Raw genomic sequence first — 23,401 nt, 5'->3', positions numbered from 1 at the left:
TTATAGTCATTTTTAAAAATAAATATTTCGCCAAATACATAATATGTTGCGAAAAATATTAGCAATATTTGTCATTTGTTTGTGATGGAGAATTCAGAGCTGGGTAGATTAAATTAATTAATACACATATTAAAAGATAACATTCAAAAATAAAATTATTTAACACTCATATTCCACATATCAAAATATAATAATAAAATTATACAATTTAAAAAAAAAAAAAACAAAAATGAGAGAGAGAGAGAGAGAGAGAGAACACCGTAATATGCGCTGCCACAGAAACGGAACGTTCGAAACGGAGCAAAAGCGAAGCAGCGCCTCCTCTATAAAATCCACCTCCCCAAATTCCCCGAACCCTCGATCCCCAACCCTAAGAGAGAGAGAGAGAGAGAGAGAGAGGGAGGGAGAGGAGCAATGGGAGGGTGCGCGACGAAGCCGAGGGACCTCGCGGGGGCGGAGGGGGAGGCGCCGCGGCCGGAGGAGAAGCCCTCGCCGGCGCCGGGGCCGGGGCCGGAGGAGGAGGGGGAGAAGAAAACGGGGAAGGAGGAGGAGGAGGAGTCGACTGGAGCCGAGGCGACGGAGGAGAATCGCCGTAGATCGCTCGGGATCTTGTTCAAGGAGGTGAGCTCTGGTTCCTAGTTGATCTCCTCCCCGTTAATTTTGCTGTAAATGGTGTTATGGTATATGCAAAGCTGGTGATGATTTTAGATGGTGACGGCGAAGCGAGATCGTGTACTTAGTCTCAAATTTGTCAAATTTGTTTGCATGGAGTGTTAAATAGTGTGAAACAATTATATTTATATTCGCCATTGAGCTTGCTTCATATTTTGGATTTGTACTTCGATAGTGTTGCGTTTAATTACATGAACTGTTCGACAAATTTGTTTGCAAAATATAGGCTCTTAATTTTACGGCATGAGTGAGCGAAGAACAAATGGCGATCCGCTTTGTTAATGGAGGATTTTTTTTTTTTTTTAAAACAGAGACAATTTATTATTTGATTTCCAATCTTTTTTCTTCTAAAAAAAATAACTTGTATTCTAAAATTTTCATCAGATTCTTAATGTCTCTGGAGTTATTCCCATTGTGGTCATTTTCATCTGATTTAATGAGCTATTTGATTGAAGAGACTTAAAATAAGAAAATGCGTAGTATACTCAGTTGGAAAAAGAAATTTAAGGGTCAAAAACTAAAGTAAAAACTTGTCTCCATATGCCGAAATCAATCGTATAATTTAATGCTTTGGCATATGTAAGAGGTAGCTGGCCAATCACAAAATTAAGAATATTTTAATTACGAAGAAGAATGTATAGTAAAAAATACTTCTTTTATGGGATCTGGGTTTGGTGGAAATTATAATTGGGTTATGAACTATCCCTAGGAGCAAGAGAAAGAGAATGGTGAAGAGAGAGAGTGAGAAGGGGGGAGGGAGAGAGTGTAGTTGTAATTGTTGGTTTAAATGGACTAGCATTCTGCCATGTGGCAAGGGCCAAGTTGGACTAAGTCACGTTCGAAATAGTGTAAGGCTGGGTGGGATCGATCTTGATCGAAGTAGCATGAGGTTGATTGGGTCGAGTCACAATCGAGACCCGTGGGTATTGTGTTTGTACGCTTTAAGTGAATTGGTTGTGTATTTCTAACAATTCGAGCTTTTAGAATTAATGGTTAGCGCCAACGATCTAACAGTAATGGTAGCAGTAGTGCGTAGTTTATTGACAATGTATAGGAGAAGATGAGCCACATATGTCAAGTATAGCTAACATGGGTTGTTAGAGTCTCAATTGCGAACGCAGCCAGAAACATGGTTTGTTGTCACACAAAACGGCAGGTCGTTCTGGACCCACTTGTATTTACGATGAGTTAGACACATTATATTTCTTTTGAATACTTATACATTAGAGAGGTGCATTTGAAACCCAATATCAACACCCATTATACATTTCCATAGGATCCCCTGGCTAGACATGAACAAATATTTGGTTGGGACCATCTTAATGTGAGTCTAAATGATCCATCATTCATACTGTTTTGAGATCTTTGCCAATAATACGATGACGATGTATTACACGGTCTTATATTAGGGACGGTCCCCGTCAAGGTTTTGTTCATTACCCTTAGTAGTAGCCAGCTAACTTAGCTTTGTTGCTTTTGGCCGTCCTATTCCAACCCTATCAATAATAATATTGTTTGCTTGCCACTTGAATGAGGAATAAATTTACTTCTTTTAGTCCATACTTTAATTTCGAATAATTAGAGACCATCAGTTTCGAGGGAATTGCTTTGGGCTCTCCATGAAGCGTCTTCTATGAGTTGTTTGTGTGCTGGCAAATTTATGCGGTCCCCTGAACTGCATGCTTGAATCAATTGAAGACCTCCATATTATTTATGCTAACATGACTATTGAAAATTGTGAAGTTTGTATTTGTTTCAAAAGCTTCAGGTGTTGTATTTATCAACCCATCTGAACACTACTTTCCTCAGAAGATAATTGCTCATTTACTACGATGCAACGGCGCAACAGTTCTTACAGTGTTTTGTTAATTAGCTCAACATTAGTTACTAGTGTAATTCAATATTTCTATACCTGTGGGGCAGATTAATTAGTATACACAGGCCCTACTTATTAGAAGTGACCATTTGGAGTTATAAAGAATTTGCCTGCTTTAGCTTGGGTATTAAGATAGCATATATATATACATATATAGAGAGAGAGAGAGAGAGAGTTCTATATATATATATTTTTTTATTTTTCTTTTAGATGCAGTAGTACTTGAGGAGTTCCTTTTTTGTCGCATGCTTTTGTGGGTTTAATAATGCCTTGTATCCAGCTCTTCATTGCCTTTTATCGGCCTAATTGTGTGCTAAAAGCCCAACCATCTTTGCCCACCTGCTTTTTAATATGTGCTTCCTTTAAGGGCTACTTCGCCTTCTGCTCCACTTGATTAAAAACAATCAATTTTTGTTACTTTTTCGCTGTACGCAACACACTTAGCATTCATGTCAAACTATGGTTTAACTTGTTTCTCTTGGGTGAAATGTCTGTATAGTCTCTGTACTATTCCGTTACTGCGACTGCGTCCCGAGCTTTCACTTACTCATCGTCTTACGTCAAACTTTGGTTTAGATTTAAATCCAAGTTTATCCGCTGCTCTGATTGATAGTATGCATATTTCTTCATTGTCGTCGCCATTCACAAACTCGAACAATGTTACATACATTGAAGCTTTTACGCTTTTTGTAGAATGAAGAAGAGAGCACTGCACCCGTGGAAACCGAAAAGAACGTTATAGAGGAATCCGTAACACCCCCGCAAGTTGAAACAAAAGAAGCGGTGGAACCTAAAACCGAAGAACAAGCCGTAGAAGAACCCAAACCAGAAGCCGAGGCGGCTGACGCAGCGAAATCCGTGCAAGAAGTATCCGAAGCCGCGGTAAAAGAAGAGCAGCAGCTTCTGGGTTCTGATCAATCAGCAGCAGCAGCTGCTCACACTGTTAAGGAAGAAGCAGAAGCTGCTGCCCCAGAAAAGGAGGCTGATGCTTAATAGTCCTCCTTTTGTTCAGAATCCCACTGGTTGAGAAATTTATTAGGGGTTTGGGATTGAAATATCGGAGTTGATATTGTCAGAATACTTTTTTGGCATTCGCGGAACAAGAAGATCAAAAGTTTTTCTCGATAATATGTATCTGTTCTGTGAATACTAAGAGAGTTCTGGCAATATCAATTCCCGCGAAAATGATACGGCGAATGAATCGAAGTGAACTTACTATTCTCTTCTTGCTAAGTTTTGAGTGGACGTAATTGTGAACAATGATATTGCCGTATTTGTACGTTATTCGTTGTATTTTTTTTTTTACATATTTTTTAGTGTATTATGTGTTGTATTTTAACTTATTCAGTTTGATGAATGTGAAATTATGGCTTATTTATTCTCCAAAAATCTATTCGTGCATATGAGTGATTTTTTTATTTTTTTTTTGGGAGCTCAATTAAGATAGAAATTTTGAGTTGATTCTTTTGAACTAAAATGGTAAATTTCGCTAATGGTCTCCGAACTTTTACTTGTATTTTATTTTGGTCCTCGAGCTCTCAAGTTTAACGTTTGAGATCTCAAATTTTTTAAAATGTCAAAATTTATATCTAGGAGAAAAACATCTTCGTGTGCGCTGTTTCATTTATATTTTCGTACACCACGATTCTATTTAGTTGACTAAAATTATTTAAATACTCATAAAGTATTCAAATCATAAAATTCAAAAAAAAAATCAAAAAAAAAAGAAAAACTGAGATTAAGCTTGTAGTATAGATTTTTCTATTTATCAAAGGGAAAACTTCAAAAATTCCCCCTGTGGTTTTGTAGTTTCTCATTTTACCCCTATGTGGTTAAAAATGTATCAATTTGCCCTCCTGGGATTTTTTTTTCTCTTTTTCTTATCAATTTCATTATTTTTTTTTAAAATCAGTGATAAAGTTAAAATTAAAGGATACTAAAGTGAATATTTGATAAATCTAGATGGGTATCTGAAGTTTTTTGTATATAATTTAATGATATATTAATAAAAAAGCTATCGAAAAGATAAAAACGAAACCACAGGAGGACAATTTGATACATTTTAAACCACAGGGCGGCAAAGTGAGAAACTACGAAACCACAGGAAGGGTTTTTGAAGTTTTCTCTTTATCAAAACACTCTAATATATATATATATATATATATATATATATATATTTTTTTTTTTTTTTTTTTTTTTTTTTTTTTTTTTGTTGACTCCACGTCCAGCTGGATAAAGCGCGGGCCCCACTGCAAAAATCCGCCACGTGTAGAGCTACAGATGCCGCTCCGTGGAATCTCCAAGTGGCATTGCTTTTAAGCCACGTGGCACCTCGACAGAGTTCGCAGTAGTTTTTTTTTTTTTAAGAAAAAAAAAGCGCCGTGAGAAAAAGCTCTATATATCTAAACCCTTTTTTATTTCCCTCTTTTTAAAAGTTTTAATTTGGAATTGCAAAAGTTTTAATTTTTTTTAGTTCATAAAATATCTACTAAAAAAAATGAATTGTACTTGAAGATTTTTTTACTTTATCTTTCTAACTTTTGAGTTTGATATTTTTATCTGAAATTCTCAGTACGCTTTTTCTAATTTCTTTTTCCCCCTATCTAGACCATCAAATCACTTACTTTAAAAAGAAATAAATAAGTAAAAAAAAAAAAGTGCATGGATGATTTTAAAATAGTAAATTTAAAGATTGAAAAATAACTAATTGATTTGATGGTCTTAATTGAAATATTAGTACAATCTTATGTAAGAAATTCATAAGAGATAAATATCAAATATCATGTTCAAGTTTGAGATACTATATAAGTAATATAGTACCTCGAATATTTTTTATTTATTTTTTAAATAAAGTATAGATTTTTTGAATGACATGAGAAAAAGTAAAAAAATGAATATTGACATGAAAGTTTTCTGTAATTTAGCCAAATATTTTTGAAATTTTAAAGGGCTGAAATGTAAATTTTTAAAAGTCATGAAAAAAAAAAAGTAAAAAAAAAAGGTCATTTACAGATTTTTTTTTGTAATTTAGCCATTTTTTTGTTTTTATCATTTCTTAAGCTATGGAAGTAATTGACAGAGATATTGTATTTTTATTTTTTTTAAGTACCTTTTATCTCTTCTTATTTAGATATGTAAAAGATGCTCTTAGCAGAGATGCTGTTACATCAAAATGAGATTTAAAGTGGGATTTGTTCCAATTAGGAGATTAATTAAACAATTTACTACTATTAAAATGGAAATCCCTCTTTTAAATCATGGATAATTTTATATTTTGTAAGTAGTAAATGGGTCGTTGTTATATTCACTGTTTCGAATAGTTGATTGCTATCTAGATCACTAGACTATATGATTTAGATTAAAAAACTAAATAATTTGCTACTTAATTTGAATAGATTGATTTCTAATATAAGCAATATTTTAGCTTAATGGATAATTTAAATTGAATTTATTAAAATACGAGGTGACATTAAAGCGCAGTAGATATATGGTAATGCATAAATATTTTAAAAAGTTTAGGGGAAACTACAAATACCCCCTTGTGGTTTCGCACTTTCTCACTTTAGTATTTTATGGTTTTAAGTGTATCAAGTTAGTACCCTGTGGTTTTGCACTTTCTTACTTTAGTACCTTGTGGTTTCAAGTATATCAAGTTAGTATCCCGTGGTTTCGCACTTTCTCACTTTAGTACCCCGTGGTTTAATATTTTGTTAAATTATATACCCTGAAACGGATAATAAAAAAATAAGATTAAAACCACAAGGTACTAATTTGATACAAAAATAAAACCATAGGGTATTAAAGTAAGAAAGTGTGAAATCGCAGGATACTAACTTGATACACTTTAAACTATATGGTACTAAAGTGAGAAAATGCGAAACCACATGGGGGTATTTGAAGTTTTTCCAAAAATTTATAATGTATGGATATACCGATAAACTAAGTGTAAGTAACAATTTTTAATTAGAAATATGTTGAACATTCATAGTACCGAATTTAGAAGCTCGAGGACTAAAATAAAACTGGACTTTAAGTTTGGGAACTAGAAGAGCAATTTATCTTTTTTTTATACTACTAGGTAAAATTATAAAATATTGATAAAAATTTTAGCTTCAGAGTGTCAAATTTAGAATTTTGAAGACGAAAATAAAATTTTGAATTTAATTTCAGAAGCTACTACTACAATTTATTATTATTTTTTTTTTCACAAGATAAGAACCAATAGGAAAATTACGCAATTAAAAGTTTAGGGACTCAAATGAATTTTTTAAAAAAACTATTATACTTTTTAGTCGCGAGTTTAAGATTGAGGACTAACATTACAGTTTAGTTAAAGTTTAGGGACTAATAATGCAATTTTACCTTTCGTTCCTATTATCTATCCCTCTCCTCGAAACGCAGATTAGGGTTAGGTCTCGTCCTCCTCCGATCATTCTCCTGCGCGATCGATCTCGTCGAACTCCTCCTCCTCCTCCTCCTCCTCCTACACGCCACTATTCTCCTACGCCTCCTCGCGATCGATCTCGCCCCTCCCTCGGCTCCGCCGCCTCTCCCTTCTCTTCCCTTTTTTTCCCTTTTTTTGTGATTTTTTTTGGTGGAAGTTGAGCTCAATCCGAGTGTTTGTGTTAGATCAGTCTCTGCTTGTTCGTGGAGGAGCCAACGATCAGGTAATCCCCAATTTTGTTGTGATTTGTAGCTTGTTTTCTTCGTATCTAGATCGGTTTATGTTGCTCGCGTGGGTGTAATCTTAGATACGTTCTTTTTAGATTTATCTACTGTGCTGTTTATTTCATGTTTTGATCTCTTGCGTGATTTGTTGTTGCGTGATCGTGTTTAAGGGGATCAAAGAGGTTGTGTCGGCATCTCTGATGGTTCAGAGATGATTCACTTGTAAAAGTTCAGTTATTGTGATGGAATTTGAATGGGCATGTTCGTGTATCTTCTGTGGAGACTTGAATATTAATGGGGGTTCTGATCTGATTGCTTGATCGGCTGAGTTGGTGCAAAAATCATCTAAGGATATGGGTGTTTGGGGAAGTGGGGTTTTGTCTACTAAGGCTTCGTTTGGGATTGTGGGAAGATTGCATTACTTGCAGTGAGAAAGTACGATGGGAAATGCCCTGTTTATTTCTCTACGTAATATTGCGTTCCGCATATCACACAATATATTTTCTGTGGTCCCACGGAGAACGTAGAAGTATATCCCTATATGCTTTTACCCTAACTCCATTTTATCTAATAGCGTCAGATGGACCTCAATACCAAACTAAGCCTAACTCTTTTATTGTGCTGTTAAAGTGTTGTGTGTGGGGGTAGGAACCTGTTTGCCCTGCTGTAGAGTGCAGTGTTGTTTGATGAAGTGTTGTTTGAGAAGTATTTTGAGGTGAAATGCTGTATCAAAATTTCCCGCAACAACTCTCTGTGCAGAAGAACCAGACTCTCAACATTGGGGCTTCTGTTTTTGGGCGTCCCGTTCCTGCTACGGCAGAGGTTTCAGACCTTTTCTTAAAAATTAACAAACACTATATTATCGGTTACTGACTTACTGCAGCGGAAGCCAGAAGCAGAGCAAAATATGCCCCATATAGAGCTGGCCTTCTGAGCTGGTCGTTTCTCAAACACAACTTAGAAAGAAAGCTTGAATTAGAGCATGAAATTTATCTTCCCGCTGGGTCTTGAGCTCTGGCTGGCTTGTCTACTAGGTTCCAGGCCTAATCATACCTAAAGTTCAGCTTATCTTTCCTACAGCTGTTCCACACCTTTCCTGCATTTTGTCCTCTTGGCATGTTTTTATATTTTAGGTCTCCAGAGTATGTTGAAATAGGACCAGATTGGGTGAGAAAAGTATTACTAGCGGTGTTTCCTAAGCATCAAGGTTTTTCATAAATGTTTGTTTCTCCCTGTTTTGTGTAATGCATATACAATTATAGAAAAATGTTTTTTCCTCTTCTTGAGCTTATAAATTTTTAAGGGATGGATAATGATTGTAATGCATATACAATTATAGAAGAATGTTTTTTCCTCTTCTTGAGCTTATAAATTTTTAAGGGATGGATAATGATATTTTTTCTGATTGATGGATAGTTATCAGACACTGAAGTGGAGAATGAATCTACAGCAAGCTGGACCTCCTAGAACTTCTGTAAATGGTTTTGGTCGCAGAACAGTTGAAACTGGAGGTAGAGTTGAGAGCAAGACTCATCCAACGAAAGCTGCATCCAGCAGCTTTGGCAATGCAGGTGAACAATTGATCTTTTACCTATTTTAGTACATGAGTTTTCTGGCTTATTTGGCCATGCTGTAGGGTGTGGTTCTATTCAATGAGGTACTGTTTGAGTTGTTCTTTAGAGGAATCACTATATAACAGAAGTGGAAGCTCCAAATCATAGCTTGTGATTTTGGGTCTTGGAATCTCATTTCAGCTTTTTGCTGCAGCAGCAGTAGCTCGTTTTTATTTTTTCCCCCACAAACACTTAATAGCTGTAATTAGAGGCAGAAGTGCGTGAAGTAAGCACTAGTTCTGGTTGTGTTGTGACATAGGTTTAGGGAATGGTGGCAAAGCCGGAGGACATACAAGTCCTTTACGCGACCGACTTATATTTGTGACGACACATCTCATCGGCCAGCGTGTGGAAGTGCATGTGAAAAATGGATCTGTGATCTCTGGAATCTTTTATGCAACAAATGCCGACAAAGATTTTGGTATGCTTCTGATGATATGGACAATGCTTTTATTTTATGTAAACATGTACAGAGACCTCCCCAACTATAGGCTTTTTGGAATGGAACTCAAAGTTTTTTTTTTTGATTGACATCCCCTAAACAAGTTGTGCTGATTTGAGTTTTTTCGATTAGTTAATTTATGGATTGTGTTAAATTTAACAGAGAGTCCATTAATTTAGTAGCTCTATCAGTTTTTCAGCTAATGGAACTACACTACATTAATAATTAATGGCTGATAGATAATGAAGTCGTGAATTTTGATGGAATATTCAATTTAATTGATGGAAATAGCTCAATTCAAAGAAGCAAGATTTACGGCAGCCTCCATACATTTTTTTACCTTTATTTTTTTTTTTTGTTAGTTGATTCAATTTTTTTTTAATATCACATCACTGTTCATTATTATTATTATTATTATTATACTGAGTTGGCAAAAAAGTTGATTGATTATTCTTCTTCTTATTATTATACTGAGTTGGCGAAAAAAGTTGATTGATTATTATTTCTCTTTGTTCTCATACTTTACTTTACCTTTGTCAACTATTTGGTCACCAGGTGTTGTCCTGAAAATGGCTCACTTAATCAAGGATGGTTCTGTCAGAGGGCAGAAGCCTAGTCCCGATTTTGTTAAAAAGCCAGAGACCTTGATCATACCAGCTAGAGAATTCGTCCAAGTTGTTGCTAAGGTTCCTTCTTCAGCTTATGTACTCATATTGCTTTGTCCAGATGTTGCTTGATTGTTCTTCGTTTCTAACTTAATTACATGATATTTAGTTCTACTACTATTAGCAAGTAGTTGTTTTGAAACTTATATTAGAAGAAGGCAAGAATAGTCCCTAAACTTTCATACAGTGGCCAATTTATTCCTAGTCTTTTGCTCAAACAGACAACATTATACTCATCTCATTGTTGCAATGCCAGCTGTAGGATTGCTAGCATAACCTCTGATATTTGTTAGTTTATATGCTTAACTCTTAGGAGAATATGATTTAAAAGCTCTGGGAATACCATTTCAAGTAATTAGGTAAGTTTAGGGACTAATCTGTTAGATAAGAGATCAGGGTCCAAGTTTCGATTTGTTGGAGATCAGGGGACTATCTACGCATGTTACCTTTTCAATATGCTTTCTTTTTAACTTTGGTGACCATGCATCTAACTTTATAACAATTTTCAGGACGTAGTTTTTAGTACTGATGAATTCACAAATCAGCATGGTCGTGACAAGCGCAAAGACTTCATGATAGACTCTGTCATTTCTCATTCTCATCACATGCAAGAGAGGGAACTTGAACGGTGGACCCCAGATGAGGATGCTCCAGAGCGTCCCGAACTGGAGAACATATTTGATGGGACGTGGAATCGGTAATTCAGTAATTCATTTATTTCAAACCATGCCATGGTGTATTTTCTTTTTTTTCTCTTTTTCTGTTATCAGTTTCACCAACCTTATATATTGCCTGTATGATTACTTGCTGGTTGCTCCTGGCAAATGATGCTCATCATTTCTACTTTCTGAGTAGTCTTTCATTATTCTTTTAAACTCAGGAATAGCTCATTTTTATACAATTAATTGAAGTCAGGGAGCTTTTGTTGGTTTCTTAACTAACACATGGTTTCATATTCGCTTAATTCTTAATCATGTTATCTAGAATGAGCCAATTTCTCTGCTAACTCTCTTCTTTTTGATGTAGAAACTGGGATCAGTTTGAAACAAATGCAGCCTTATTTGGAGTAAAGAGTACTTTTGATGAGGAACTTTATACGACCAAGCTGGAGAAAGGTCCTCAAACAAGACAGCTTGAAATGGAAGCTTCTAGATTAGCTAGAGAAATAGAGGGTGAAGAAACAGAAGACCTTCATCTAGCAGAGGTAAATTGAGTAACACTACAACACTCTTTTTGGTTTTTTTTACTTATGCTGCCTAACATGTTAGGGACATTTTACTACTATTGCTACAGGAAAGAGGGGTTTATTTTGACGGAGATTTTGACCTTGATGAAGAGATAAAATATTCGGCAGTGCGCAGAGATATAAATAATGACAGATTTCAAGAAAATGAGGAGTCACATATGAGTGATAGCAGTCTTGGTTCTGCAGTTACTGGGTCTTATTTGGACTCATTTAGTGCGAAGGTTAATAATGAAGGCCAGGAATCATCTACCTGTACTTCAGTGGTATCGATCCTATCACTTCTATTCTTGTTTGTTCTTTTCCTTTAAGAATTTTGAAGTTGTGCATTAACTATACTTCCGTACCATGTTAGTGCCTATAAGTGCCCACCTGTTGATTTGAGTAGTTTGACAAACAAAAGTTCTAGAGTCTGTTTGATGAAATTGAAAATTAGTCTAGCTCCCTTAAAAACCAAAAGGTCCAATTTGGAGCTTTGCATGGAAAGTATTAATATTTTTAAATGAATATAAAGAATTGCAAACAAATTTTGCGGATCTTGTTTCATTTGGCATGCCGTGTAAAAGAACTTTTGTAGATGCTGTTGTATGTTGTGTTGGCAGGATGAGGAACCATCTTCTCAGTTACCTTCTGATAAGGATACATCTCACATTGATACACCTGTTCAGAGCAATCAGCTACCAACTGAATGCATAGCAATGAAGTCCCTATCTGTGGATGAGGAGAGCAGGTCCGTATTTCTTTTCCTTCTGAATCTAAACAGTTTGGAAATTGGATGCTTGTATCATAGATTAAATCAAATGGATTTGGTCGTGACCAAAGTTAGCTTATTTAGTCTTTTTCTTAGAAGTCTAATTATAGATCTACCAAAAGGAAGCTAAATTTGGGATGCTTGATTGTCTGCAAGATAATTGAATAGCTAAGATGAGCCCATGCTAGAAAAATGGTTGAGTCCAGGTTAAATGTCATCTAATCTCAGGATCTCAAAAGACCAAGTTGGACTTTGCTAAATGTAGTTGGAGGATTAGTATGTAATTTGGAACTCAAAAATATTACTGTATGCATTAAAATAAAATATAGTTAAATATTCATACATTGTTTGTAGATAAGTAAAATTCTAGTCTTACTGAACAGGACCTCAGAGATCAATTGTTTGCTCAATATTTCTGAAAACTTGTTTTGAGCTCATCTTTTAAGTCTTTAAGATTAAGCTCAGCTAGTTTATTTTCAAGTTTTTCTTAACTTAGACCAAGAGCTAAGCTTGAGCATTTTTGTGAGTTGCTCGATTTTTTAGCATGTATAGGGCAATTCTTGGGTCTGACATGCTGAATGAATTTTTAGGCTGCTCGAAAAGCAGGTCAAAGATGATGGCGGTGAAAAGCATGTCGCTAATGTGCATATGCAGTTTTCGGAAGGTCGTGATCCATCAGTTTCTGAAGGTTAGCTTTACCTGTATCTTCCTAGTTATTAAATTTTATCATCTAAATCAAGCAGTCTATACAGCAGAGATGTTAAACTGGCATATAGTCAGTAATAGCTAGGAAGAGCTCCTGGAGGCTTTGTATAAATGGTTCTCCAATTTCGAAAATTTTCTGAAGAACCATTATGTGGCCGGCTTCTGATCATTCTTTTCAAATGCTGTTTCCTTTTAACAATATAACTAATTATGAATGCTCAAGTTTATGTTCATTCTTTTCAAATGCTGTTTCCTTTTAACAATATAACTAATTATGAATGCTCAAGTTTATGTTCATATAGCATAGTTACTTGATAAAATGTATCAAACAAGTTAAGTGAGCTGACAAAAGATTTTTATTGTGAACTCTGTTAGCTTTTCTCGAGTGTAATTCGATTTGCATGTTTTCTATCATTGAATTGTGCGTATAAAAATTCTTCTTGTCTTTTCCAAATTGAGGTTCTGTGGTTTGTGTGCGCAGGAGCCACCGCTTCTAAGTTCTAATATTTTAATGCTGTAAATTGCAGTGGTTCTCGGATCAGATTCCAAGGGTTTGCCTTCTAGTGCAGCTGCGCATTTTCCTTCATCGTCTAGTCATGGAAATAGTACTGTGGCTTCTGAAAATTCAAATCCTGCTGTATCTGGCAAATTGCCTCCTGCAGCTGAACCAGTGAACACTATACGACCCAGTAGTTCTACATCATCTACTTCTGAACGTGGCGGTTCAGTTGGTACTACTGGTCTGTCGCCGAGCTCTTCAATGGGATCTCTATCTTCAGAAAGATCAACATTGAACCCCAATGCTAAGGTCTTATTATGGTTTGATTATTCTATTTTAAGATTAGTTAAAAATGCGTAGGCCTTACCTGAACTATAGTCCATTTTGAGATGGGTTCCTACACTTAAAATATTTTCTTAAAATATTTTGATTATACTACCTAAACTTTTAGTGTGTTGGACTTAAAAAGTACATTTCTATCGAAATTTATAGTTCTTCTTAAGTTTTTTGGACAGAATATTTTGTAATACAATTCTGATACTTAAGAGAATATGAATGTTCTGAAATCAAATGCTCCGACTCATTAGGTAGTAGAATCACAATTACTAAAATCGGACTGCACATTTTAAAATGTTATCTAGTTCAGGTAAGGTCTGTTTGTTGTACATTTAAAATATCTTCATGTTTTTGACACTTCTAAAATTTGCTGCTTATTTATCTTTTTCCTGTATTTTTTTGACCCTTAAATGTTATGAAACAGGAGTTCAAGCTGAATCCCAATGCTAAGAGTTTCACTCCGTCGCCTTCTTTGAGGCCTCATGCACCTGTACCTGATGGATCTTTCTATTATGCTAGTAACTTTTCGGCTGTTCAACCTATGCCTAGCCTACCTGTCGGCATGGGGGTGAGAATTTAGAATTTGCCTTTCCTTGCGTTGTTTTTTAAATACACTTGTTTGTTTTTTTTCATGAAACATGCTTTCTAACATGTTTCACGTTTTTGTTTGTGTTTCTTGTTTCCATTATTTTTGCTCTCTATTCAGCAGCAGACATGCTTTGCAATGTATTTAGACTGAGAAGATAATTTGCTGTTAAATTCTTGTTAGTCTAAAATATTGAGTAGTGCTACGCTATTATAATTGCTAGGGGGTATCCCTTGCTGCTGTTTTGTTTGGACTACCTATTTGATATGTTCTTAGCATCTGCTTTATTCAGTAAAAATAAAAATTGGTCAAAGTGTTGGCCTCCAATCTGTTCTCGCCAGAAATAGGTGAATAAATGTATATCTGGCTTGAATCCAGAATACAATGGTAGGCAACAGATTATTGTTGTTGGAAATGGTTTTTTTATATTTCCTAAATAGGAAAAATCATCAATGGTATATCCATCGTGTCTATTTTTGTGCTCAACATGATTTTTAGGGCCATTCTCTGTTAGTCAGATGATTACAGTGTCTTATGATAACTGACCTTGTATAGACTCTTAACTAGGATGATACTAATTGATATTTTCTTATCTTCTATCACTTCCATGAACTAGCTTCCAGGAGAAAATCATCAACATCCGTATGCATTTGTATGCGCTTCTTTAGAATTTCGAAAGCAATTTTCTTCTATATCATTATTCTTTTTCTGCGGTTTTTTCTATTTCCATTAAGGATTTTTGAACTGAAAATATCACTGCAGATTGGACCGCCCTTTGGTGGGCAACAGCCGGTTGTTTATAATCCACAAGCTGCGCAATTGCAATCTCCCCAGGCGTATATCCAGCCTAGTGGGCCCATGGTGAATTCTCCCTTCCATCCAAATTTTTGGTGCATGTTCTAAAATATCTGGATATCAAATTTTTTTAAATGATACTGATAATCTTCTCTTCGTTCTATCAGAATATCTTGTAATGTGATGCTTAATTACTTATATTGTCGCAACATTTGCAGTACGGGCAGCAGATGATTCTCGGGCAGCCTCGGCCAGTTTATTATGTGCCAAACTATATGCCTGTAAGTAATATTTCTTCTTATTTGTAGCTCGTTATCCATTTATTCTCTTAAAAAACAAGAGTTGAAAGTCAAGAAGGCTTTACGATGCATAGTGATCTCAGCACTGAGTAGCAGTAAATGAAAATTAGTTAGTCAAGCAATGGGGGGTCATCAACTCTTGGATACAGAGGGTACAAAGGAAGATGATAAATACTCTTCAACTTTGTTAACTCCAACAAATTTGGGGATTTATTACCATTCGACATGTATCGTTACTTACGATTCGTACTCGGTTAATTGGTGGAGTAAGTCGGCTTTATAAACGCCAAGTGCAGTTAGCCAGGCATAACTGTGTCTCTTGTAGCGTGAAGGATTAGAAGATGAGTTATTTCTGAGAGGAACAGCACTCAGTTTTTTCCCTTGATTTTTTTTTTTTATAAATATTATCTCTTTTGAATGTTTCAATTAATACGAGCTCTTCTGTCAAATAACCTGCAAATTCCATACGGAAAATACTTCTTCCCGTTGCGTCTGCTGATGCTTCGTTGCTCTTTCCGTTTCATTTTTCAGGAGACGCCGTACAGAGGGAGAAATTTTTAGGCAAGTAACTCTCTTGCGCTCTTCTCCGACGGTTTTAACTTCTACTCGAAGTGCGAATTCTAACCATGTCCAAGACGGAAGACCGAACCCCCCGACTTAGAATTCAAATATAACCTCATTCATTTGCGGGGCACGAGTGAATACTATTTGGATAAATGTTGTGAAAAGAAGTTGTATATTGTTACTCGTCGTGAATCTCTCCCTCTCGATTCCTGGAAAAGGAAGAAAAGTATGACTTTAACACGACCGCAGGTTAATGTCGTTCCGATCTGTAATACTATCGCGTGCATTACTTTTCTTATTGCAGGTTCCCCCCCTCTCCCAGTTGGTGGATCTCAGAAATTGGGGGTTTGAGGGAGATGATTCTTTATCTTAATAACTATTGATTGAATGACTCCTCAAAGAAAAAAGAGTCCCTTAGCTTTGATCTGGGGATTGGAATGGATTGTGTACCATACATGCATGTGTTTGTTGTCTCCGTGTTTGTGGTTAACATAGTTTAATGGATCCTACTAAATGATGCTTACTAGGATTTAGATTCTCTAAATCGCTCTTTAGTGAAGTACTTATCATCGTCGCAATTGGGAGAACCATTCACTCAAAATTCTAATCATTTGATAATACAAAACTTATCTTTTCTGTTTTTGTTCTATCCCTACGAATTGTTGTGTGCATCATATTGCTGCTTAGATTTTTGCCATTTAGAGGTACACAAGCCATGAATAAAAGGTCTTTATCATAAGTGCATAAATGCACTTATGACCAAGTTTGCTTTTTCAATGTACAGGCTCTATTTGGATGTAAAAATGTTTTAATTTTATCTATTTTTTGATTTATTTAAAAATTTTATACTATTCAGCAGATGAAGAATGCCGTCAAATATAACTTATTTTACCCATAAAATATATTTTTTTCATTATATCATAAATGTCATCATATTATTAAAATATCGTAAACAAACTTTATACCGAGTAAATTATTTTTGTAACTTATTTTGATTTAGACTAAAACTTGATTGCCCCAATAAACCCCAACTCTTTTTTTTTTTTTCTAACCCTTTGCATTTGTATCTAGCTATTTTGCATATTACATTTACTTGTTTTCAAGGGCCAAACACATACCTTAATAATAAATAAATAAATACAATTTTGCATATATTGCGTGGACATGCATGCTTGCACCCAAAAAAAAAAAAAAAGAAAAAAAAGAAAAAAAAGAAAAAAAAAACCAACAACAACAGCAACAAAAACAACAACACCCCACCCACAGTTTCATATGCGACACCCGTGTGATCTCCACATGCGAGTCAGTACAAATCCGGACGAAAACGCCGTTTCAGAAGACGCCCCTCCACTCCCCGTTGCGACGTAACGGAACGGAGAGTCAAAACAACTCCGCCGGCCGTTAAAGAGCCGTAAAATAATCATTACTATAAAAGAAATTATTCCGTGCACCAGGTGTAGTCGTACCGCGACGTACACCAACACCTGTAGTTTGGTGGTGGTGGTTGATGTCTTAAAACCTTTTTTTAAAAAATCAAAAATATAATCTAATAATTGATGTGACCTAATAAAACATTTGAAAAGCCTACAAAGAAAGGGAAAATTATAAGGTTTTAAAAGTTTTTTTTTTTAGATATCAACCGGTCTAAAAAATGTTATTTAATTTGTATAAAATTAGTGTAAAATATTTATTACTTTTAGTATATAAATTTTCTAAATTTCATGTAATATAACAAATTAAATGAATCAGATTTTATTTTACCAAACTTAATATATTCAAATATATTGTATATAATACCTGACTTTCTACAAATAATATTTTAAATCAAAATTTTACTCAATATATGATTAAAAAATATGTTTTAAAAATCTATTACCTATTTTATAATTATTAATTATTAAATACAGAAGCTTTTAAATATCATTGCTAAATATCTAATAAATTATTTTATAATTTTAAAATAAGTAAAAATGTATAAAACTTATCTAAATTATAAATTATTTTGAATTAGCTATCCAACCTTTCAATATTTTAATTATACTATTCAATTTTTAATTTATTTTATTTGAATCAATCAACGATATTTTGACTTTAAAATTTAAATTCATTACTAAAAATTTTAAAGTTAAAATATTTTTGACCGACTGAAATCAAAAAAATTAGAAAGTTGAATAATAAAGTAAAAATTTTAAAATATTAAATAATTAATTCAAAATTATTCATAATTCAGATAAATTCTATATTATGTTACTTTGGAAATATCCACAAAAGTATTTTATTTTTAATAAATGTGGTGTATGAAACATACTTACACACCAGGTGCAGGGAATAATTTGTTCTTCTTCGTCCACTACCGTTCTATGTACTATACTATGTTCCCAATCCCTTTTCTTTTTCACCTTTTTTCTCTTTTTCTCCACTTTCTCCTCCTTTTCCCTTAATCCAATTTAATAATCCCTCTCAGATCCGTCGCATTAGAGAGAGAGAGAGAGAGAGAGAGAGCGAAGGAAGGGATCGGATCTACAGGGGCGATTCGTTCCTTAGGGCGCCTTCGATTCGACAGTTGTTGCTAGGGTTCGATTCGATCTCATCGCATCGCCATTTTGAGCCCTTTTTTTAGGGTTTCGTGGGTTTTTGCGATTTGGGGGCGTATTTTAGGTCTGGGAGTAGTAGATCTGTGTATTTGATATGTTTTTGGTTCTAATTTGATGTTTCTTAATGTTTGTGATGTGCATCTTCGGTAAAAATCGCTCTTTTCCCGTGTAATTCGTCAAAAAAAAAAACACTTTTCTCCATCTCGTTGGAATGGTTACTAAGTATTGTTAATGAAGCCTCTTTAGTTGTTACTTAGTGGAATCCCCGCTATTGGTTAAGAAATGTTACATTTTTTAGTAAGTTCATAATTTTTTTTTTTTTCAGTTTTAATACTTTTTTTTTTATTTATGATATGATACGTCATGGGGAGATACGTAAACTGTTTTTTGTGCATAAAATTGAAGCATTTTAAGTTTTTGGGTCTGTGTGAGAAAGGAAACTTTAAAATTGAATCTCAGATCATGCAAATATACTTGTAATGTGTTTCATGATAGGCTTCGGATTAATAGTTGTATTGTATAATACATGTGGGATTGGATTCTAGTTTGTGTTCCATGATATGAAGCTAATGTTTGTTTGACTAATTGTTTTTTTTTTCCTTTTTGTGATCTAACTGCTTGTTAAAAATTGTATTTTTGGACCAATCCTAACTTCTTAGAGAGAAAAAAAAAAAAAAACTTTGGAGAATATCCACATTCATATCCCTGTAGTACTTCGTGCGAAATCTAATTGGTTAAATGAGTTTTTTTGGGGGGGAGGGGAATTTGCAGCTTCTTTTGCTTTGTTTTGTTGATTTTTTAATCAAATACCTGCCATTTTTTCCAGGTTGTGTTGGTCAAACCCAAAGGCTTTGTTGAAATTTCTCTATCTAGTTGCAGCCTGCCATTTTACGCGTTTTGGCCGAGTCTTCTGTTGAGTTGGAGATAGCATTCTGCTTGCTGGCTTCGAATCGCAGGTTTAGATGTCATTCCGTAGTATAGTACGAGATGTAAGGGATGGCATTGGGAGCTTATCTCGACGCGGCTTTGAGGTGAGGGTTGCGGCCCACCGCAGGGGGAAATCTCAGGGCCACGTGCACGAGATCCGCGACCAGTCTTCTGTAATTCAGAATAGCTGTTGGGCTAGTCTTCCTCCCGAACTGCTCCGCGATGTGATCAGAAGGCTAGAGGCGAGCGAGAGCACGTGGCCTTCCCGCAAGAATGTGGTTGCCTGCGCCGCCGTCTGCCGCTCTTGGCGAGAGACGTGTAAAGAACTCGTGAAAAATCCCGAGTTATCTGGAAAGATTACCTTTCCTGTATCCCTGAAGCAGGTAGTTTCCTGTTTAATGTTTTGCGAAAAACATATTAGACTTTGCCTACCCTATACCGCATTTTGGAATGAGTACCGAAACCTTCAAAATTTTGATGATACTACCTAAACTTACAGTATGTTTGATTCAAATACCTCTTCTCCAAACTTAACGATAACACTTTCGAAGGAATATTCCGTAACTTACTGTTATTGTTAGTTATTTGAGACGTGGAAGCAGCAGTTAAAGGTTTGGTAGTAATATTAAAAATTTTGGAGGTCGAGTATTCATCTCGAAATGCTTTGTAGTTCATGTAAGATCTGTGCAGTTTTACCTTTAGATGTTATGTGTTGTTTTGTCTCCGCTCTACTTTCATTATTAGAGAAAATTCATAATGAAAGACATGATTACGGAAAAAGACGAACTTGTGGAGATTTTCTTTGACTTGCTCGACTGATGAATTCATCGTATTGTTGTTTTGCTTTAAACAGCCTGGACCTCGAGATGCTCCCATCCAGTGCTTTATTAAGAGGGATAAATCAACTCTTACTTATCATCTCTACCTGTGTCTCAGCCCGGGTAAGCTTCTTCTTCACTAAAACCTCTCTCTATCATCTTAGTCGAGTATTTCGTTTGCTCTCTGTAGAATTTCAGCTGATGACACATTTTTTCTCCCCTTCGCTGAAATCATTTTCTCTAGATTGTTATGGCATTTTCAGTTGTTGCTGTCCTAACTTGCAACTTAAATGTGCTACAGCTGTGCTTGTCGAAAATGGGAAGTTCCTCTTATCGGCCAAAAGAAATCGCCGCACAACTTGTACGGAGTATATTATAACCATGGACGCAGACAATATATCACGGTCTAGTAGCACATATATCGGAAAATTGAGGTATTGATAATTCATCTTCAATATACCTCTAGGTAAAATGTATGGATAGTTCCTACACTATTTCTATGCTGAGATGGTTCCTGAACTTAGTATCCGATCTTTCTCGTATATAGCAATTCCATCCCTAATCTCCGTTAAACCCCTTATCCTGCAAAAGAACTTCCCTTTTTGAGAATATATGAGAAAGTTCAGGGCCTAAAGTTAAAAACATTCAGGGACAGCCTCAGTGAAGGGGATAGTACAGAGACTATTTGTATATTTTTTATCTTAATACCTCTCTTTCTATTATCTTCAAGATCATAATTTATAAAGTTGTCGCCACCCTAGGTCTAACTTCCTCGGCACAAAGTTTGTGATCTACGACACCCAGCCGCCCTACAACGCAGCTGGGCTGTCCCACCCCGGCAAGACGAGCCGGCGGTTCCACTCCAAGAAAGTGTCCCCCCGGTGCCCGTCCAGCAGCTACGTCGTCTCCCAGGTGGCGTACGAGCTGAACGTGCTGGGCACGCGAGGCCCGCGGCGCATGCACTGCATCATGCACTCGATCCCCGCCTCCGCCCTCGACGCTGGCGGCACCGTCCCTTCCTGCCAGCCGGACAGCGACGGCCTGTTCTCCCGCTCCATTCTCGACGAATCCTTCAACAGCGTCTCCTTCTCGAAATCGTCCGTGGACTTCGGCAGCGCCCGCTTCTCCGACATTACGGCGGCAGGGGCCGGAGCGGGGGCAGACGACGGGGACGAGGAGGGCAAGGCTCGGCCTCTGGTGCTGCGTAACAAGGCGCCGCGGTGGCACGAGCAGTTGCAGTGCTGGTGCCTCAACTTCCGAGGGCGCGTTACCGTCGCATCGGTCAAGAACTTCCAGCTCATCGCCGCCACGCAGCCGTCCGCGGGAGCCCCGACGCCCTCGCAGCCTGCGCCGCCGCCGGAGCACGACAAGATCATACTGCAGTTCGGGAAGGTGGCGAAAGACATGTTCACGATGGATTACCGATACCCGCTGTCGGCTTTTCAGGCCTTCGCGATCTGCTTGAGTAGCTTCGACACGAAATTGGCTTGTGAATAGAAAAAAAAAAAAAAAAAAGGAAAAAAGAAAAAAAAAAGTTCAGAAGACTAATGTAGGGATTAAGATGTTGGAAATCTTCGGAATCCTCTAATTAATTCTTGGTTGTTTGTTGTCTTACTAGCTGTTTCTCTGCAACTTGTTTCTACAGCAAATTATCCAACCTCTGCTTATCATCAGCCTTTTATTTTGGTTTTTTTGTTCTATTTTGATGTTTCTTGTAAAACTCTTTGGAAGTAGTAATTAAAGTCAATTTCATTGGGTAATTCAATATGCCTTTTGTTCTTTATTTTTACTCATGCTACTCATTTTTCAACTGTTATGAAACCTAGCACAAAGCCCAGAGAATTAAAGTCCGGCCCAATGAAACATCAGACTAGGCCTTCGAATGTGGCCGCTAACCGTTAATTTTAATTTATAGCAACATCCCAATCTAAATTGCTTAATAAATTAGTAACAAATTTATCATTTTAAATATAAAATATCCAATACTGCTGGAATACTACCGATCTCGAATCTTAATTAAAAGAGTAGTGCTTTTTATAAAGTTCTTAGCTTTTTGCTTCTAACACAGTGACTTTACCTTGGTTTAAGATGAAATTAATGTAGTCTAAGTAAAACAACCCATGAATGCTGGGAGAATCAAGGCTTTTGAATACACGGACAAAGAGACAAGATGATGCCCTAAAACTGCGTGCAAAAGTGCTTTTATCTGTGCTGCTTTGAAATTTGAGAGTTGGCATATCCTTTTTCAAAAGAGTAATGCTCAAAATCTTTAGCGTAGAAAACTTACTCTGATATCATATTATCTAAGATATCGATATAGTAAGAAATAATTCAAAATTAATCTTAATAAGATCCATCATCCTCACCCTGTTTGAGCCATTCATAGTTTGAACAAATTTGACACACATATTAAAATGAGTTTCAACTCAGATGAACGACGGACTAACAAATTTAGCATGTAAAACTAAGATCGCAATCTAAGTTTTTATTCAGTTTTCGTAAAGCCTGATGCACAGTTCAGATTGAGCCTTCAGAAGTTAGTTTGATCTTTCGCCTGAGCAACAAACATTGCACACCAAAATTATTCTAATTTTGATAATCGGCATTCGATAAAGCTAGTGTTTTTATCTTTGTCAAATACCTAATTTTATGTTTCTTCTGAGTATTAAAATTGATCGCGGTAACTATGCCTAAATTTCGTACTTCGAAGCTTACAATGAATTACTTCTATTTATGATGAGTTTTAAAAAGCTTTAATTTTTATTTTTTTAACCTAAAACTTTTTTTCATAAACCCAATGTTTCTTAATTGCCCTTCTCGGACTCGAGTAATTGTCATGTACTAGTTCAACATGCACACAATTCCAAAGCATAATAATGATGCATTTGGATTAAGCCAAACTTATAATAGTTGATAAGTATACCAAATCCTTGAAGAAACTAATAAGTTTTTTTTTATTTTATTAATGTAAGGAAAATTCCGTAGGTAAAATTTTGAGAAAGTCGGCGATTAGTAACATTAACATTTAAAAAAAAGTGGGGAAACATCACTCATAACCAAACCTACTTAAGAAGCTGCTGCAAACACAACTGTTTTGATGCTTTATCTGAAAGGCTTCGTCTGAAATTGCAGGGGATTGCGTTACGTGCGGTGAGAAATAACGATAGAAAAATACCATATTTGTTTCCGTACGTAATATTACGTTCCACATATTGTGGTTAGTCGGTTACGATATATTTTCTGCGGTCCTATCGGAGAACGCAGAAGCATATCCCTACATATGCTTTTTTTCAACTCCATTGTATCTAATACCGTTAGATAAATCTCAATATCAAACTAAGCCAAAGT

The 23,401-nt window shown here is 35.8% G+C and overlaps 3 protein-coding genes across 4 annotated transcripts; all 3 read left to right on the top strand.

The window, feature by feature from the left end:
* On the top strand, positions 247 to 3,949 carry LOC109726850 (myristoylated alanine-rich C-kinase substrate-like). The gene is made up of 2 exons (XM_020256667.1): positions 247 to 621; positions 3,242 to 3,949. Exons 1-2 carry the CDS (start codon positions 415 to 417, stop codon positions 3,539 to 3,541), a joined length of 507 nt encoding a protein of 168 aa, XP_020112256.1. The 5' UTR covers positions 247 to 414; the 3' UTR covers positions 3,542 to 3,949.
* Positions 6,938 to 16,168, top strand: LOC109726535 (polyadenylate-binding protein-interacting protein 4-like). The gene is made up of 14 exons (XM_020256165.1): positions 6,938 to 7,215; positions 8,633 to 8,787; positions 9,089 to 9,250; positions 9,827 to 9,957; positions 10,446 to 10,633; positions 10,963 to 11,140; positions 11,230 to 11,445; positions 11,782 to 11,909; positions 12,521 to 12,618; positions 13,163 to 13,443; positions 13,895 to 14,038; positions 14,819 to 14,917; positions 15,070 to 15,132; positions 15,682 to 16,168. Exons 2-14 carry the CDS (start codon positions 8,655 to 8,657, stop codon positions 15,709 to 15,711), a joined length of 1,851 nt encoding a protein of 616 aa, XP_020111754.1. The 5' UTR covers positions 6,938 to 7,215; positions 8,633 to 8,654; the 3' UTR covers positions 15,712 to 16,168.
* LOC109726600 (tubby-like F-box protein 14) lies at positions 18,114 to 21,813 on the top strand. 2 transcript variants are annotated; one of them, XM_020256302.1, is made up of 5 exons: positions 18,114 to 18,288; positions 19,135 to 19,618; positions 20,089 to 20,176; positions 20,355 to 20,487; positions 20,815 to 21,813. In XM_020256302.1, the coding sequence occupies exons 2-5, from the start codon at positions 19,271 to 19,273 to the stop codon at positions 21,548 to 21,550; spliced, it is 1,305 nt and encodes a 434-aa protein (XP_020111891.1). In that variant the 5' UTR covers positions 18,114 to 18,288; positions 19,135 to 19,270; the 3' UTR covers positions 21,551 to 21,813. The 2 variants fall into 2 exon arrangements, with proteins under 2 accessions (XP_020111891.1, XP_020111892.1); XM_020256303.1 differs by having other exon boundaries at positions 18,114 to 18,372.

This window comes from Ananas comosus, linkage group 21, assembly GCF_001540865.1.
Source record: "Ananas comosus cultivar F153 linkage group 21, ASM154086v1, whole genome shotgun sequence".
Lineage (NCBI taxonomy): Eukaryota > Viridiplantae > Streptophyta > Magnoliopsida > Poales > Bromeliaceae > Ananas > Ananas comosus.
Note: the sequence above shows the minus strand (reverse complement) of the source record. Positions and strands in the feature narration are given on the sequence as shown.

What these genes read in the sequence shown, in the direction of transcription:
- LOC109726600 (XM_020256302.1), top strand. Translation starts at nt 19,271, where the DNA reads ATGTCATTCCGTAGTATAGTACGAGATGTAAGGGATGGCATTGGGAGC. An exon ending in TTCCTGTATCCCTGAAGCAG is followed by an intron (nt 19,619 to 20,088) that starts GTAGTTTCCTGT and finishes TGCTTTAAACAG; the next exon opens with CCTGGACCTCGAGATGCTCC. An exon ending in ACATATATCGGAAAATTGAG is followed by an intron (nt 20,488 to 20,814) that starts GTATTGATAATT and finishes TCGCCACCCTAG; the next exon opens with GTCTAACTTCCTCGGCACAA.
- LOC109726535 (XM_020256165.1), top strand. Translation starts at nt 8,655, where the DNA reads ATGAATCTACAGCAAGCTGGACCTCCTAGAACTTCTGTAAATGGTTTT. An exon ending in TTTGATGGGACGTGGAATCG is followed by an intron (nt 10,634 to 10,962) that starts GTAATTCAGTAA and finishes TTTTTGATGTAG; the next exon opens with AAACTGGGATCAGTTTGAAA. An exon ending in ATGTGCCAAACTATATGCCT is followed by an intron (nt 15,133 to 15,681) that starts GTAAGTAATATT and finishes TTCATTTTTCAG; the next exon opens with GAGACGCCGTACAGAGGGAG.
- LOC109726850 (XM_020256667.1), top strand. Translation starts at nt 415, where the DNA reads ATGGGAGGGTGCGCGACGAAGCCGAGGGACCTCGCGGGGGCGGAGGGG. An exon ending in TCGGGATCTTGTTCAAGGAG is followed by an intron (nt 622 to 3,241) that starts GTGAGCTCTGGT and finishes CGCTTTTTGTAG; the next exon opens with AATGAAGAAGAGAGCACTGC.